The 18,405-nt window shown below is 51.0% G+C and overlaps 1 protein-coding gene across 1 annotated transcript; it reads right to left on the reverse strand.

Moving 5' to 3' along the window:
• Positions 1 to 1,638: 1,638 nt before the first annotated feature.
• On the reverse strand, positions 1,639 to 13,618 carry LOC129392996 (uncharacterized). The gene is made up of 5 exons (XM_034933220.3): positions 13,573 to 13,618; positions 13,170 to 13,286; positions 12,895 to 13,074; positions 11,539 to 12,087; positions 1,639 to 5,945 (listed from the first exon to the last, which is right to left on the reverse strand). The coding sequence occupies exons 1-5, from the start codon at positions 13,616 to 13,618 to the stop codon at positions 5,644 to 5,646; spliced, it is 1,194 nt and encodes a 397-aa protein (XP_034789111.2). The 3' UTR covers positions 1,639 to 5,643.
• Between the last annotated feature and the right edge of the window lie 4,787 nt (positions 13,619 to 18,405).

Raw genomic sequence — 18,405 nt, forward strand, 5'->3', positions numbered from 1 at the left:
GACGCTCCTTTTTATTAGGCCCCAGTCTCATTCCAGACACCAGACCAACTTAGACTGTGCCCCCAAAAAACTTGTCATCCCTACTATCTTCTGTCTAGTCATACTCCTATTCGCCATTCTCAACTACTCATACATGCCCTGCTCTTGTTTACACTGCTGGTTTACACTGTTTCTCCAAGCCATCACAGCTGATATCTCCTGGTGCTATCCCCAAACTGCCACTCTTAACTCTGGAAGTAAATAAATAATCTTTGCTGGCAAGACTATGCTGAACCTCCTTAGGCACTCTCTAATCAGATGTCCTAGGTCCTCCCAATTCTTAGACCTTTTATACCCGTTTTTCTCCTTCTCTTATTCCATTTAGTTTTTCAATTCATACAAAACTGTATCCAGGCCATCGCCAATAATTCTAAATAATAAACGTTCCTTCTAACAACCCCACAATATCACCCCTTACCACAAAATCTTCCTTCAGCTTAATCTCTCCCACTCTAGGTTCCCACACGGCCCCTAATCCCGCTCGAAGCAGCCCTGAGAAACATCGCCCATTCTCTCTCTCCATTCCACCCCCCAAAAATTTTCGCTGCCCCAACACTTCAACACTATTTTGTTTTCTTTTTCTTATTAATATAAGAAGGCAGGAATGTCAGGCCTCTGAGCCCAAGCCAAGCCATCGCATCCCCTGTGACTTGCACGCATATGCTCAGGTGGCCTGAAGTAACTGAAGAATCACAAAAGAAGTGAATATGCCCTGCCCCGCCTTAACTGATGACATTCCACCACAAAAGAAGTGAAAATGGCCTGTTCCTGCCTTAACTGATGACATTATCTTGTGAAATTCCTTCTCCTGGCTTATCCTGGCTCAAAACCTCCCCCACTGAGTACCTTGTGACCCCCACTCTGCCCGCCAGAGAACCCCCCTTTGACTGTAATTTTCCTTTACCTACCCAAATCCTATAAAACGGCCCCACCCCATCTCCCTTCACTGACTCTCTTTTTGGACTCAGCCCGCCTGCACCCAGGTGATTAAAAGCTTTATTGCTCACACAAAGCCTGTTTGGTGGTCTCTTCACATGGACGCACATGAAAGTGGTGATGCACACCTGCCATCCCAGCTACTCCCGGGGCTGAAGCTGGATCACTTGAGCCCTGGGGTTCCAGGCTGCACTGAGCTGTGATCACACAACTGCACTCCAGCCTGGGCAACAGAGCAAGACCCTGTCTCTAACAAATAGAATAAAAAGGCAATTGCTAGGCCAGGCATGGTGGCTCATGCCTATAATCCCACCGCTTTGGGAGGCCAAGGTGGATGGATCACCTGAGGCCAGGAGTTCAAGACCAGCCTGGCCAACATGGAAAAAACCCATCTCTACTAAAAATACAAAAAAAAAAAAAAAAAAAAGCTGGGCATGGTGGTGTGTGCCTGTAATCCCAGATTCTCAGGAGGCTGAGGCGGGAAAATCGCTTGAACCTGGGAGGTGGAGGTTGCAGTGAGCCGACATTGCACTCCAGCCTGGGTGACAGAGCAAGACTCCGTCTCAATTGCTGCATCTTGAGTCTCCTATTGTTGCTGTTGTGAGACCTTGGTTCTCATCTTCTTAGTTTAAAATAATTTAAACAGGAGACACACAGCAGAGGAGAGGTAACATAGAGTAATTTATTGCAAAAGAAAAAGAATATTCTGAAAGTTAGATGCCGAATAGACAGTACACCCTGAGAGAGAGAATTCGGGGTGGGCTGCTTGTGAGGATGAGACAGCAAAGACTGGGACTAGGTGTGAGAAACAAACTCGCCTGTCCAAACCCAAAGGATGGACTCAAGAGACCCAGAGAACAGCGGAAGTGGGACTCTTAATGATGGTCTTGTAAGCTCGGGTGTCTGATGAGTAGGCACACCCAGCACGGTTTCAACAAGCAATTTATCCCCTAGTGCACAGGTCTCTCCCCCGTTTCCTCATAGGCTGAGTACTACGGGTCACAGTCTTCCCAGACATCGCCTATCAGTTGTTGGGTTGGGGCTGTAGGTGTTTTATTTTGGGGGGTTGTCCTGCTGCATTTTGTTGCAGCCCAAGCATCTTCCATGGAAGAGGCACCGAACCACCAGGCAGACAAGATCACTCAACCCACTGATGGGAGCCAGCCTTAGTGGCTACACCAACCCAACAAAGACAGGCACATGGACAGAGTGGCCACAGCTGAGACAGAGGGCAGGCATGAGGCCAACAGTGTGGACTGCAACCTCCCAAAACCATCTGGCTCCTTCTCTTATCTGAATGTCCAACCTGCCAGCAACAGGAGACCAGCATCCCACTGCCAGTGTGGCCCAGGTTCACAGGAGACCAACCAGCCACTTGACAGCAAGTGGACCCACTGGGCCTCTTTCATTCTGGAAAGGCCAGTGGTTTGCACAAAAATAGACATCTCTTCTAGGTAGGAGTTTGTCTTTCCTGGCTCCAGGGCCTCAGTCGGCATCACTGTCCAAGCGCTTAAAGAATGTCCTGTTCATCGGCATAGAAGGGCTCACAACATCACTTCTGATCAGGGAAGCCACTTTGCAGTGAAGATGTGGGAAAGGGTCTGTGTCCCTAGGATCTACTCATTGCGTCTCATTGTTCGGAAGCTGCTGGACTGGCTGGGTGTTGGAGTGGCCTCCCACACGGACAGCTGAAGCAATGCCCTGTAACTACAGGCCCCGTCATCCCGGATGGCGTGGGGACATTGAGTCAGAGGCCTTCATATGGCACTGTGTTCTCAGCAGAAAGCACACATGGGTCTGGGAGCTGAGGGGTGGGAGCAGGGCGGCCCACTCAACATCACTCCTGGTCACCCCTGTTTGTGTTTTCCATCTCCCCAGTCTTGGCTCTGCAAGGTTAGCGGTTCTGGTTCCAAAGGAGGTGTTTGCTTGCCAGAGGACAGAACTACAAGCTGTAGCTTCCACCAGGGTACTGCAGGCTCCTTTTGGCCCAGCCAGCAAGCCCTAAGAGGAGCCACCCTCTTAGTGGGGATGCCTGGCCCTGAGCAGCAGGGGGACATGGGGGCTGCTGTCACCTGAGAGCAGGCGGCAGAGAGGAATACATGTGGGACTCAGACACCCGATGTGGGCAGGCGCTTCTTGGCACCCCCTCTTCCGATTATGACCGGAAATGGATCTGAATAGCAACTCTGACCCCAAAAGGGCATGGTTAGCAGGGACTCACAGGGGCTCACAGTCTTCAGGAACAAGGGCTTGGGTCCAGCCACCAGATGCACCTGATGCCAACAGGAGACAGCTGAGCGCCAGGGCAATTTAGAACAGAAAGTAGAGGAGGGGACAAGAGGGACCACTGTGTTCCCAGATGAACGCAGTTGGCTATGGGGCTGTCATTTTTTCCATTAATTTCCCTCTTCTAAGTACACAGAGAGAGGGGCCCTGGAGGGGTGGTTTCCCACACGTGTGGAAAAGGGGATCTGGCCAGTGCAAGGGCGGATAATGGCAGACACAGGGCAGAATCAGACCTCCTTAGACAGAGGACGCTCTGCCCAGCAGCTGCGAGGCATGTGGTCAGGGGCAGCCTCCAGCTGCCAGCTCCCCCAGGGTTTGCCTTCCCAGCTCAGCACAGCCAGGGACTGAGCAAGGCAGCAGGACCAAGGTCACTCTCTTATGAGGCGCTCCCCCCAAGTGCTAAGCCCAGCCATCTCAGGCCAGCATGGGGCTGTTCTGCTGGCCAGCCTTCACCCTGCACTCCTGGCTGGGCGGGGATTCTTTCTCGGATCTGAGTTGTGGATTGCAGCATCCCTGCCCGACCCTTCTCCCCAACGAAGCTTCGCACTGCCAACACCATCTGCGAATTCCCACGGCACATCAAAGAGGGCAAAAAATGAGGGGAAGGAGGGCAAAGAACACAGAGACAGTGGGCGGCAGGTCCAGACCCACATCTGTGTAACTGAATTCACTTCATTAGATATAAATGGAGGCCGGGCATGGTGGCTCACACCTGTCATCCCAGCATTTTGGGAGGCTGAGGCGGGCAGATCACCTGAGGTCAGGAGTTCAAGACCAGCCTGGCCAACATGGCAAAACCCCGTCTCTACTAAAAATACAAAATTAGCCAGGCGTGGTGGCAGGGGCACCTGTAATCCCAGATACTCAGGAGGCTAAGACAGGAGAATTGCTTGAACCCAGGAGGCAGAGGTTGCAGTGAGCCCATATTGCACCACTGCACTCCAGCCTGGGTGAGAGTGAGACTCCATCTCAAAATATATATATAGACAAAATGCTCCAATTAAAAACAAATATTGTAACATTGAGTAAAATATTATATTCGATCGTATGCTACTTATAAGAGACATGCACATAGAAAGTCACAGAAGGGCTGAAGGGGACTGAAATCATACGCCATGAAGATGCTAAATGAGGAGAGCTGATGTGGCACTATTAACTATTGACACCAAAGGAGGCTGCAAGGGAAGAAGAATTACCAGAGTAAAATACAGACATTTCATCAGCATTAAGAGGGCCAGTCCACCTGGACCATGTAACAATTCTAAATGTGTGTACACCTAATAAACCTGGTCTTAGAACACAAAGCAAAATCTTACAGATGTAAAAGGAGTGGGAAATTAGGATGTAGACATCTGGGTGAGGGCCATTATCCTGCCTACAACCTATGGGTTAGTTTTCTCAGATGTAAATCATACCACAGCCAGGCATGGTGGCTCATGCCTGTAGTCCCAGCTACTTGGGAGGCTGAGGTGGGAGGATTGCTTGTGCCCAGGAGTCGGAGGCTGCAGTGAGTCGTGATCATGCCACTGCACTCCAGCCTGGGCAACAGAGCGAGACCCTGACCCTAAAAATAAGTAAATGATAAATAAATAAAATCATACCACAGTAAAATTGATCTTTTCTTTTTCAAAGTGACCGAAATCCTCTTGGAAATGTAGAAACGCTCCTTGATAATCTTTGCCATAAAATGAAAGCTACCAACTCTCTCGGAAGCATTAAGAAGAAGCACACTTCTTCACAAAGTAGATAGCACACGGCAGAGTGGGGGCCAGAAGACGTGGCTCACCTCAATGCCTGCCTTGTTCTAGAATTTTTTTTTTTTTTTAGTAACAGCTCTTCATTTTAAGAAACTGGAAAAAGAACAACAAAATATACCAAAAGAAACTCAGAAAAAAGATAAGATACAAAGATAAAAAGCTGCAAATGTGGAAAGAATAAAGTGAGACATTATAGAACAGCTTTGAAAGCTGCATACAGGTATTTAAGGCTGTATGCACCCTGGTGCACAGCAGCGTTATTCATCGGGCAAAAAAAACCCATCAAACCATGAAACAAAAACACCCACCGCCTGGGGAGCACTGGATGCCGCGGAGTTTTATGCAGCTTTTAAAAAGAATGATTTGAACGTCTGGTTAAGGTGGCGCTGTGCATTCACACTTCGGCCCTTCGTCTCCACAGACAAGATAAACTCAGCACATTCGACACGGCCCGGAGGAATGATCCATGGCCTCGACAAAGAGAAAACTAAGAAGACATTGCTGGGCTCAGAAGGAAAGTAAACATCTCCCAGGACCACATGTGGAGTAGATGGGAGTTGGAGAGAAGCTGAAGCCCAGGCCCAGCACCAGGCTGGGGGCCCAGGTGCTACGGGGGTCCCAGCCATTAACAGAGCTTCGTGCAGGTGGGCAGCTGGAGCCAGGGGGGCTTACTCTCTTGTGAAACAGGCAGAAAAACAGGCCAAACTCTGCTGGGGGCTGCAGCCTTTAGGGAGCAGCTGGTCTCCCGAGGCAAAAGGACACATACTTTGTTGAGGCCAGGAACTGGACCAGCCTGTCGGGGGCTTGGTAACTCCATCCAGAACATCCTCAGGGTCTCCACAAGGCAGACACAGCACAGTACCACAGGAGATGGCTGGGACAAAGAACCAGGAGCTGGAGGGGTGAGGCGGTAGGGGGGCAGCAATCCTGAAACAATGAGAACAGGGAAGAGAAAGAAAAGTCATACCAGCTCGGAAGAGCTTGCAAACCGATGTTCCAAAACACGCCCAGAATTCTAATGTTCACAAAGTTATCCAGTCAATAATTAGAATCCACTGCAGATGAAATTAATTTTGTAGAATAGTCTGATAAAGACTAAAATAAATGTGCTTGGGAAGCTCAAGGAGAGAAATGAAGAAACCTAGAACTGAAGATACTGTTCCCCAAACAGGAAGGAAGGAAAGAAGGAAGGAAGGTAGGAAAGAAGGAAGAAAGGAAGGAAAGAAGGAAGGAAGGAAAGAAAGGAAGGAAAGAAGGAAGGAAGTAAGGAAAGAAGGAAGGAAGGAAAGAAGGAAGGAAGTAAGGAAAGAAGGAAGGAAAGAAGGAAGGGCAGAGGGAGGGAAGGAGGGGGAGGGAGGGAGGGAGAAGGGAAGGAAAGAAGGGAGGGAGGAAAGAAGGAAGGAGGGGGAAGGAGGGAGGGAGGGAAGGACAGGAAGGAGGGAGGAAGAGAGGAAGAAAGGAGGGAGGGAGGGAGGGAGGAAGGAAAACAAAAAGCTTAAAAAGAACCAATTAGAAATCTTGAAAATAAAAAATGGTCACTGAAATAAAAAACGTGCCTCAATAGACAGGCTAAACTCTAGACTAGACATAGGTAGAGAGCTGATGAATTGGAAGCCAGTGCTGAGAAATTCAGCCAGAACCCTGCATAAAGAGAAAAAAGTTCTGAGAGGAGGAAAGGGCTGCTACGCAGTCTGAGGAGAGATCCAGAAGACCATGGAGAAGCAGTATTTGAAAAAATATTAGCCCTGAAGTTTGCAGAATTAGGGAAAGGCATGACTCCTCAGCTTGAAGCTGAGGTTTGAATACAAAGCAGGATAAAGGATAGTCTCAACCCTTGCCCAGTTGTCACTGGATATCAGAGACAAAATGCCATTTTCCAGAAAGTGTGTAAAACGTGGTCTCATTAAAGAAAGAACAAGTGAGCACAGGGCACATCCTCCGGAAGATTCTATGATGGTGTGAGCCTGGGGTGAGCACAGAACACACGGCAGGTGGTTCGTCTGGGTTCCTAGGGGAGGACGGCAGGGCTGGAGGGGACCCAAAACAAAGCCCAGAAGCCGCCCAACCATGTGAAATCATAAAATGTGGTAACTACTTAAAAATGTGGGCCGGGCGCAGTGGCTCACACCTGTAATCCCAGCACTTTGGAAGGCCAGGGCGGGCAGATCACGAGGTTAGGAGTTCAAGACCAGCCTGGCCAATATGGTGAAACACATCTCTACTAAAAATACAAAAATTAGCCAGGTGTAGTGGCAGGTGCCTGTAATCCCAGCTACTCGGGGAGGCTGAGGCAGCAGAATTGCTTGAACCCGGGAGGCAGAGGTTGCAGTGAGCTGAGATTGCGCCATTGCACCCCAGCCTGGGTGACAGAGCGAGATTCTGTCTCAAAAAAAAAAAAAAAAAAAAAAAAAGTGTAGTTACAGCCGGGCATGGTGGCTCATGCCTGTAATCTCAGCACTTTGTGAAGCTGAGGCGGGTGGATCACTTGAGGTCAGGAGTTCAAGACCAGCCTGGCCAACATGGCGAAACCCCATCGCTACTAAAAATACAAGCATTAGCCAGGTGGGGTGGTATTAGCCTGTAGTCCCAGCTACTCATGAGGCTGAAGCAGGAGAATCGCTTGAACCCAGGAGGTGAAGGTTGCAGTGAGCCAAGATTAGACCGCTGCACTTCAGCCTGGGCCACAGAGCAAGACTCTGTCTCAAAACAAACAAACAAAAAAACAAAGTGTAGTTACTGAAACATCAAGTATCGGCATACGTTCTTTAGCATCTCTTGCAGTGAAAATCAGCTGGAAAAGAATTCTCCCAGCTTTTGTTTACCTGAAAAGGTCTTTCTTTGGCTTTCATTTTTGTAGAACAGTTTCACTGGAAATAATCATGATGACAGCTTTCATTTTCTTCCGGCACTTTGCATATGTTGTTTCATTTTCCTCCAGGCACATATTGTTGTTCCCCTGTATATAATGTATTGTTTTTATTCTCTTGCAGTTTTCAAGCTTCTCTGTTTGTCGTTGGGTTTTAGTAGCTTGTCTACGATGTGTCGAGGTTTTTGTCTGTTTGCTTTATCTGACTTGAGGTTCACTGAGCTTCCCGAATCTTCAAGTTAATGTTTTTAATCAAATCTGGGAAATTTTAAGCCATTATTTCTTCAAATATATATATTTTTCCTTTCTTTTCTTCTCTCCTCTCCTTCTGGGATTCCAATTACATGCATGTTGGACTGCTTGATAGAGTCTTGTGGGTCTCTCAGGATATATTTCTTTTTCTTGGTAAAAAATGAAGTCTTTTTTCTTTATGTTCTTTGCATTAAATACATTTTATTGACCTATCTTCAAGGTCATGGATTTTTTCTCCTACTGTCTCCAATAAGCTATTGAGTCTATCCAGTGAAATTTTTATTTATGTTGTTTTAATTTTCAGCTTGAAGAATTTCCATTTGATTCTTTTTTGTAGCTTCCATTTCTTTGTTGAGGTTCCCCTCTGTTTATTCATTAAGACTATATTTTACTTTAATTATCTGATCATATTTAAAATAGCAGCTTTGAAGTCTTTGTCTATGAAATCTAACCTTTGGGTCCATTCAGAGTCCACTTCTATTCACTGTCTTTTTCCTAAATATGGATCATACATTCTTGTTTCTTTGTATGTCTAGTTATTTTTTGTTGGTAACTGGACATTGTAGGTAGTATTTTGTAGCAACTTTGGATTCTGTTATGTTCTTCTGAAGATTGTTGGGTTTTGTTCCAGTAGGCAGTTAACTTGCTTGATCTGAAACTGTAGAGTCTGCCTCCTCCACAGTGTGTAGTGGCTGATGTCTCTGCTCAGCTTTTCAACTTCCAGCTGTAGTCTTTGTAGCCAACCCTTTGCACCCGTATGCTCAATATTTAGCCAAGGATTTGAGCAGAGTTTATGTTCAGATTTGGCAGCTCACCCTCTATGTAGTTCCCTTGCTTTGGGGGTTCACCCTTAATTTTCCAGCTGCTCAGCCAGCCCTACACTTTGTCTTCTGACACCTCAAACCAATAAGGATTCAACTTTCTGCCATGCATGCTGTGCATGATTTGGGGAATACATGCACTCAAAGGAGCAGAAAACTCACGAGTATCACCTAGTCCTCTTATATCTTTCAGGGTAGACTCCTCTCTCATATCTCCCTCATTTTTCACCAAGCTTCCTCAAGTCTCTGATACGTGTTTGTAGTTTGATGGCCATCCAAGGATTGCGGCAGAGTTTAGACTCAGATTTGGGTCTCACCCCTTCTACAGCTCTCTTGTTTCAGGATTTCTTCCCTACATTTCCAGCTCCTCTGCCAGCCTTGTCCTCTGTACTCTCCCACCTTGAGCTTGGAAGACTGTGGCGCCATGGCCATGGCTGTGGGGTTAGGAGCGTGCTGAGGCAAAGGGCTGGCCTTTAATTGCCTGCATCAGTTCATCATTGGCTGTGATTTCCATCAGCTGAGGGCACTTCTGTATTGAGGGGGAAGCAGTGAGAGGTTAACAGCCAATGTTCACAGCAGCTGGGGGCTAGGGTGTACTAGGCTGGTCCAGGAGATTTGGGCAGGTACCAGTGGTAGTGAGAAAGAGTCCGTTCCAACTCTGCTTTGGAGATAAGTTGGGGCCAATTGCCCTGAAATTAGATTCCTCCAAAGAATCTCTGCTATGTGCCCCACTCGTGACCCTCCTTTCTGCTTGCCTCCTGACATATTCTTTGTTTTTTTTTTTCTGGAGACAAAGTCTTGCTTTGTCACCTAGGCTGGAGTGCAGTGGCCCCATCTTGGCTCACTTCAGCCCCCGCCTCCTGAATTCAAGCAATTCTCATGCCTCAGCCTTCCAAGTAGCTGGGATTACAGGCACACACCACCATGCCCGGCTAATTTTTGTATTTTTAGTAGAGATGGGGTTTCACCATGTTGGCCAGGCTGGTCCCTAACTCCTGACCTCAAGTGATCCATGCACCTTGGCCTCCCAAATTGCTGAGATTATAGGTATGAGCCAACACACCCGGCCCTCCTGACATGTTCTTTTTAAACCAAGAGGGAAACTGAAGTTTTCTCTCTGAGAACCCACACCTGTGCTTCTGGGTCCCTGGGGCTGAGGGATCACTATGAAAAGCTTTATTTCAGGGGATCTGACTTCTCAGCCCCATCAGTCCCATGAACTTTTGCCAACGTCCTTTCTCAGGAATGAAATTAAGCACCCAGGTTTTGTTTCACATAATTCAGCCAGACCCTGCCCCTGCCCCCAAGGGCTTCCTGTGCTCCTGGATGGAGAGAAGATACACAGAGAAAGCACCCAGATGAGTGGCTTCCTTGATGGGGATTTAAAATATTTTATTTTCATAGAATTTCTAGTGCCATAAAAAGGTATATATTTGATTGTTTTGCTTTCATTTATTTATTTGTTTATTTTTGAGACAGTCTCACACTATCGCCCAGGCTGGAGTACAGTGGTGCGATCTCGGCTCACTACAACCTCTGCCTCCCAGGTTCAAGTGATTCTCCTGCCTCAGCCTCCTGAGTAGCTGGGTTACAGGTGCACACCACCACGCCTGGCTAATTTTGTGTTTTCAGTAGAGATGGGGTTTCACCGTGTTAGCCCGGCTGGTCTTGAACTCCTGACCTCAAGTGATCCACCCCCCTCGGCCTCCCAAAGTGCTGGGATTACAGGTGTGACCCACCGTGCTCAGCTTTTGCTTCCTTTTAAAAAGCATTTTGGATTTTAGGGTCTTTCTTTTTCTATCGTGGTATTTCTCCAGTGGAGCCCCCCCTCTGAGTTCTGACCCCAGTTCTTCCATGACATCAGCATTTAATCCCAGTTGATAAGCTGCCACATCCTTTAAAAATCAGCCCACCTGAAATGTTCTACCCCAGCAACTCTGTTCTCACCTTTGAAAAGAGCACCCGACTACTGAATGCCAGGAAAAAGCGCATCCTTTTGAGAGAAATGCATATAGCCAAGGATGGAAATCCTGAAAGCAGATGTAAAATCCCCTCCATGTAGAAAATCATAGGCACCAGCGATGCTATTAGATATGTATGACTAATTGCGGTTAATGCTCGCTGCTGTCAATTAGCCTCATTAGCACAAGCAATTTGAGCACAGGACATTACTTTAATTACCACAAGCAGTTTGTTCATTTGTGGAGAATGTGCATTTCCAAAAATGTTGCGCTATTTGGAAATTAATCCTAACCTCTTGCATTGTTAAAAATTCAGGCAGATAGGGGAGAAAAAAACTGTAAGCAAGCAGATACAAAAATAAAGGTGACGAACGTTACACAGTCATTTTTACTATTATTTTTCTACTATTTTATTTTCTCTGCTAAAGCGGACTAGGGTCATTGTAAGCTTTCTTTTCTGAAATCTATGCGTGGGAGGTAAAATGACTGGCATTAGAGCTCAGCCGAGACATTAAGCCCATTAAGGGAGGCAATGCAGAAAAGCCTTCAAATCTGAGCTTTTATTCAACTCACCCCGGGGCCGGGAAAGGGCCGGCGATGACAGCCCCACCCCACCATACCTTCAACCTTCTTGCTGTGTCCCAGCGAGGACAGTTTCACTCCCACCGGACCCTCCAAGCCTCTTGCCCACGGCTGTGTCCTGGCCGCTGCTTCCTGCCTGGGCCCTGGAGTGCTCCGAGGACCCCTCCCCAAATCCCAGCCACCGCCGCCCTGTTTGGCGTCTCTGATGGAGAGCTGAGCTTCCTGTGTCCTCCGAGCCTGCAGGGAGCAGCACCCGCCACGGTAGCTCCCCTTTCCCGCCTGCTCTGCTGGATGCTGGGTTTCAGTCCAGGTCCTTCGGGCGCCCTGGAACCCCCTTCCCCTCCCCGACCTGGGCCTGTCATGGGCCACTTTAGGGCCCTGGATGGCGGCCCTGCTCCCTGGCGCCGCATCGGCCATCCGTGGCAGACTCCCGCCATCCGGATTCTCCCTTTCCTGCCCGCACCTCTCTTCTTGCGAGTGGCCCAGAAGCAGGGGTGGTCGTTCCGCTGGCTCCTGCTGCACACCAGGCCCTGGGGACATCGTGGCCCTGGGGACATCATGGTCCCTGCCTCCATGGAGCTGACGCTCTAGAGGAGCCGGACACAAAAGGCAAAATGAAAGCACGCGAGCTTCATCATCAGCCAGACCACAGGCTTAAAAGAGCGTTGGCGCCACAACTAAAATTCAACGGGCGGTGGGCGCGGTGGCTCACACCTGTAATCCCAGCACTTTGGGAGGCCGAGGCAGCTGGATCACCTGAGGTCAGGAGTTCGAGACCAGCCTGGCCAACATGATGAAACATCTCTACTAAAAATACAAAAAAAATTAGTTGTGTGTGGTGGCCGGTGCCTGTAATCCCAGCTACTTGGGAGACTGAGGCAGGGAGAATTGCTTGAACCCAGGAGGTGGAGGTTGCAGTGAGCCGAGATTGCACCACTGCACTCCAGCCTGGGCGACAGAGCAAGACTCCGTCTAAAAAAACAAACAAACAAATCAATGGAGCTGTAGTTCATAGGGACCCACTCGATGAATTTCTTGGCATGTGTGCCCCTGCAGAGCGGCTCCCAGAACATCAAGCGTCCCGAAGTCCCCACCCTGCTCCTTCCCTGTCCCCCTCCCGAAGGCAGCCCGGCCGAGGGCAAGGCTTGGTGGCTCCCGGGCTCCTGTGCTCTGAGCCTGTGCAATCCTCGTGGGGTGGTGGGTGGCGGGTGGCCGGAGCACTGCTGTCTTCGTTGCTCTGCAGTGTTCCATCCACCAAGTGAGCACAGTGTATTTTTCCATTCTGGTGGGAATGGTGACCTGAGTTACAGAAACAAAAAATGCTCATCTAAACAGTACTTTTAGGTGGCCACTAGGCTCTCCAGACCCAGGTCACAGCCAGCGCCCATCCTCACCCAGTGCAGTCTCGGGCCGGCTCCCTCCCGTCTTGGCCCCTGGCCTGTTCCAGGGCCCCTGAGAGCAGCTCCTGGCCATGCCATCTCCCATGGTGTCCCCAGGCCGGCACTGGTCCCCTGGCCCGTCCGCTGTGGGCTGGTTGCTAAGCCCCTCCCCGGGGGTTCTGATGGCAGTGGCTTCTGGCTCCCAGCAGCAGCTGGGGCTGGCCAGCAGGGGAAGTAGAGGTAGGAGCTGCCTCTCCATGAGAAGGGCCTCTGAGAGGTAAATTCCCTACCCACAAAGGGGGCCCCTGGCTTCTTGAAGGACCTGCCTGTCCTGGTGGGGCCCCAGTTGAACGGCCACCTCTCCTGGACCAGGGCTCCCACTGGGCCAGCCAAGCCCTGGCCTGATGCTGTGAGGCAAAATTACTCGCATTAGAGTTTAGCCAGACAGGAAGCTGGGAGGACATGAAGCCCCCAGCATCCCCAGTTTAGCAGGCAGGGACCGCAGATGGAGGGAGGGAGGGAGGAGAGAGGGCCCATCTCCGCTGCCGTGAGTGCCTTCTGTGGGCAGACGAACTCCTCCCTCGCGTTTGTCCTGCAAGGTGACATTTTAAGGCCCAGACACAATTCAGTTTTTATCGAGCAAGTGTCAACATGCTAGACAGGAATTTTGTAGTCTCCTGCCACTGTTCCTACCCGGGGACACAGAGTCCCAGAACAACGTGCTGTGTTCTCGCCGCATCCTTGCACCAGGAAGCAACCTGTGGGGGAGTTGGCTCTGAAAACGAGGGCAACACAGTGTGCCCAAGGGTGGGATTCTGGTGGCAGTCGAGTGTTTCTTCAGGTGGGCACCCTGCTGCCTGGGGGGCTGTGCCAGGGCCGGGAGGACCCTCCCATCAGACAGGAGCTCCGTGGACAGTGCCCCACCAGCCGGGCTCCTTGGGAGAGTGTTCCAGGACACGGCAGGAGCCCAGGTCAGCAGGGGCGTCTGTCCTGACTTGGCTGTGCCCTCTGACCTGACCTAAGTTGTCTCCCACAATGTGGGGGCAGTTTGAGCCCCTCCAGGGAGATGGTCCCCAGGCCCCCTTCATCTCCCCAGAGGAGGTGGGAGGTGGCTCAAGGCTTGTCCGTCACTGGGAGGGTATGGGAGTCGGGCCCCACCAGGAAGGGGGTAGGAAGGGGCCGCAGACGTCCTGCTCACCAGTGCCCCCTGGGACACCCTGGCCTTGGCGGCTAAGGGACCATGAAGGCTTGCTCTTAGATCCGTGTCACTTGTCCCCAGCCTCCTGAAAGACAGCCCTCATGACAGTCCAGCTCAGTATTCTGCCCCAGGGCACGTGCAATTTTAGGAGATGTTTTTGGTTGCCACACAGTGGGGAATGGGGAGGCTGTTGCTGACATCAGTGAGTGGAAGCTGGGGGGCCGCTCATGTCCTCCCAGGCATGGGACAGCCCCTCACAGCAGAGAACCATGTGGCCCCCAGTGTCAGTGGTGTGGAAGCAGAGGCACCTTGGCCTAATGGATCTACATCTGGGGCTACAGGTGGAGAGAAAGAAAAAGGAAATGAAAGCAGAGGCGTGGAAAGCAGCCCAGCCTCTGCCGTGCTGGGCCTCCTGGAAAGGAGAAGAGGGCGGGCTGGCCCCAGAGGCTCCACTGGGCAGAGCTCCCCTCCCTCAGCCCTGGGCCCCGCAGCTGGGTCTTTTGGGCCCCATTAAAGCTGGCCTTGGGTGTCCTTGGGCCTTGGCAGGACCTGCAGCCACCACAGGGGGTGGAGGCCTGCCAGGGTCCTTGGGTGGTGGCTCACGGTTTGGAGCAGGCCACCTGAGCACCCCGTGTCCAGGAGCAGCATCCCGTGCATCAAACTCCTCACATAGGGAAGGGTTTCCGAGGCCCTCCCTATACCTCGGCCTCGCTAAATGCCTGGGCGGGCTGAGCCCACTGAGCCCTAACCCCATCAAAACACTTGTCACCTTGTCACTTGGCTGTGAGTACTCAGTCCCTCTGCTCCCCACTAGCCCGTGAGCCCCTTTACCAAAGACTCCTCTCCTCCATCCCCACAGCCCAGCATGCACATCATTCATCCTCCCTGAGCACAAAGCTCGTTCTAATGCCCCAGCCTAGAGTCTCAGAGGCATCCCCGTGGACCAGTCCCGATGCTTTGCTGCAGGTGATAAAGGCAGATGTGACTCGCTCCGCTTCCCAGGGGGGCAGGCAGGGGCCAGGGTCCTCAGTGCTGGGGAGCCGTCATCTTCAGAACATTGCCTCTCATCCTCGTGTGTGTGACCTCATGGTCTTAAGATGGCTGCACAGCTAAAGGCATCACACCAGTGTCCCAAACAGGGAAGAGAGCTTCTCCCTACCCAGCTCTGCAGGCCAGGATGGGATTGCCTGGGAACTCCGTCATCAGGTGCTTGGCTCAGGCCTATCCCCAAGGGCACAACCAATGAAAGTTTGTGGGGTAAAGGAGGAGTGAGTGTAGCAAAGCAAAGCCCTTCGACGTTCTCACGTTTGTGGGGCCACATGTGGAGCGATGACTTCGGGCGCACCTCTGTGCTGCCTCCCACTGGCTTCCCAAACCTCAGGGTGCAGCCTGCCTCTGGAGGCAGGAGCAGGGCCCTGGCCGGCTGGGAGTGGCTGGAACTGGGGACATCACCCACACAGGCGGCCTGGGACACACTGGATGCGTGAGCCTGGAAAGGGGCCAGGAGGAGGGGTCTCCGCCCTTCTGGGGCAGCCTGAAACTGGCAGATGTGGCAATGCTGGTTCTGTTCCAGACCCCCTCCGTGAAGTGCCGTTTCCATGCTGCCCTCACTGGACCAAGGGCACAGCTGTGGAGGAGTGTGAGCGAGGGATCCCCACAAGGACAAAAGCAGAGACCATCCACTGAAGATGCACCTCCAATCCCTCCTGGTCACGCCCAGCCCCACGCCCAGGGGCCATCTCAGGAGATGCCCTGGCCAGGCCTCTAACCACATCCGGCTCTTGCAGCCACTGAGTCTAAAGCCACCTGGCTCAGGTCCTGGAATGGCACTGCAGGCTTCTGTGGGTGCCAGTGATGGCAGAGAAGAGGGTCCCCCAATGGCACCTGGACAGCCTGGGCAGATGCTGCCACCCAGCCTCATGGTCTCTGGTGGGGTGGCCGAGGATGGGTGGTGGGGTGCGCCTCTCTATGCATCAGCCCTAAAAGCCTAAGACGTGGGTCCTAGAAGTCACGCCTCTCCCCAGAAACCCTCCATGGCTCCCTAGTACCACAGGCGCATTCAGCCTCCTCACACGCTGGCCCCAGCCCCCACAGCCCCTCAACTTCCCTCCCCACTTCCCACTACACCCTCTGTGAAAGCCCAGCTCATCTTTCAGGCAGGCCAAACCCAGGTTTGCCGGGTCTGAGCTTATACAATCTGGGGGGCCTCTTTAAGAATAAGAATATAGGCTGCGCACAGTGGCTTATGCCTGTAATGCCAGCACTTTCGGAGGCCCAGGCGGGCGGATCACTTGAGGTCAGGGGTTCAAGGCCAGCCAGACCAACATGGTAAAACCCCCACCTCTACTAAAAATACAAAAATTAGCCGGGCGTGGTGGTGCACTCTTATAATCCCAGTTACTTGGGCGGTCGAGGCAGGAGAATTGTTTGAACCTGGGAGGCGGAGGTTGCAGTGAGCCGAGATCACACCACTGCACTCCAGCCTGGGCTATGGAGCAAGACTCTGTCAAAAACAAAAAAGAAAAAAGACAAAGAATATAAAATAACTAAGACAAACACAGGCATAGAAGTGAGTATCGCTTAGACTGAGAAATGAAGTCACAGAAAACTACAGATTTTAAAAAGCTGATTAGTGTCATCAACATTACAAAATGTGGAAAAATCACAGTTCTTCTTAGTCACCTGACTCGCTCTACAATACCTGTGCCCCGGTATTTTCGAATGTGTGTACTCATTGTTCATCTCTCATAGGACAAGGACTTTGTTTTATGATTTTCTGCTGAGAGAACAGAAAGATGATATGGCCTCTCCTCCTCCACGATGGATACGAATTTACTTTTCATTATTGATGGTGTAGAGAAAGTTCCTGAAGCTTCACAACCCAATGCTGGTGACGTTGTGTACATTCTTAGGATTGGTATCATTCGGGAAAGCCTCTCCTGAGTTTCTTTTGTGTGTCAGTGTCCACACATGGGCTCGTTTGTAGTGGGAGCTGCAGTTCCTTGTTCTGCAAACAGGAATTGTGACGAGTTTTGCTTTATTCAGTTCCCTTCACAAAAGGAAAGCATGTGCAAAAGTGGGTTTGTGGCCATGACTCGCGTGAGCGAGCGTATTCCTGGCAGGAAAGTGCTTTTGTCTGACTGGGCTGCAGCAGGGGCGGCCCCTCTGCTGACCATCCACATGTCTGCTGATTAGAGAGCGTTCCCATGGGCCAGCTTCAGTTCCATCCATCACCCAGGTTCCTGGGCACCCCTACCTCCATAGCTGGATGCTGTGGGATGGGTCATATACCACATCAGGCCTCACCTTTCTGCATCAAGCCAGCAAATTTGCACTTTGTCCCTAGACAGAGACATTCCCATGTGGGGAGGACCAGTGGCAAACTAACTGCACCAGAAGAGACCTTGAACCACATAGATATACCCCACTGTGGTGAGTTGAATTATATGCTCTAAGAGGACAAGTTCAAGCCCTGCAACTCTATGGAACTGAACTCAGCCAATGACCTGAATCAACTTGGAAGCAGATTCACCAACTGGGACTCCAGGAAGGAACGCAGCCCGTCCCGTCCCCGGGTTTCAGACACGTGAGACACAAGCTGAGGGCTGATGAGCCCTGCTGCACCCAGACTTCTGACTTGCAGCAGTGACGAGATCATAAATGGGCATTGTTTTACGGCGGGAAAAAACTGTCAAAGCCTAACCCCAGTGCCTGGGAATGTGACCTTCTTTGGAATGGGGTCTTTGCAGAGGTCATCAAGCTAAGATGAGGTTAGATTGGGTGGTGGTGGTGGGTGGGGGGGTCCTAAATCCATGACTTGTGTCCTTCTAAGAGGGAAACGTGGATTTAGGACACAGAGACACAGATACACAGACACGCAGAGGGGAGAAGACCAGGGGGACAGGTGGAGACTGGAGTGAGGCACCACCGCCATGGAGTGCCAGGCACTGCCACCAGCAGAAGATGGAAAAGGCAGGACACACCCTCACCGCTGGCCCCCTGGTTGTGAACTTCTGGCCTCCAGACTGTGGGAAAATAAATGTCTGTTGTTTTAAGCCACCCAGTTTGCGGTCATTTGTTACAATAGCCACAAAAAAATCTCACCCACCCACCCAATCCACACTAAAGGTGTCCCCAGCTCAACCTCCCCTCAGCCAGATCCCACAAATGTTTACAGCCCCTAGTACCACCGCAGCAGAGGGGACCTGAACTCCAGAGCGCAGCCAGCCTACAGTCCTCACCGACTGAACAAAGCGTCTGACTTCTGCAATTTTTGTTTTTTGAGATGGAGTCTCGCTCTGTTGCCAGGCTGGAGTGCAGTGGCGCGA

Source organism: Pan paniscus, chromosome 9, assembly GCF_029289425.2.
Source record: "Pan paniscus chromosome 9, NHGRI_mPanPan1-v2.0_pri, whole genome shotgun sequence".
In the NCBI taxonomy this organism is placed as follows: domain Eukaryota; kingdom Metazoa; phylum Chordata; class Mammalia; order Primates; family Hominidae; genus Pan; species Pan paniscus.

Excerpts from the sequence above, each read along its gene's own strand:
- LOC129392996 (XM_034933220.3), bottom strand. The coding sequence starts at position 13,618 with ATGCGGCGAGAACACAGCACGTTGTTCTGGGACTCTGTGTCCCCGG. Across the intron at positions 12,088-12,894 it reads CCGGCCCGAGACTGCACTGG|AGCGTCAGCTCCATGGAGGC; the intron begins GTGAGGATGGGC and ends CGGCTCCTCTAG. Across the intron at positions 5,946-11,538 it reads ACACAGCAAGAAGGTTGAAG|GATTGCTGCCCCCCTACCGC; the intron begins GTATGGTGGGGT and ends TCATTGTTTCAG.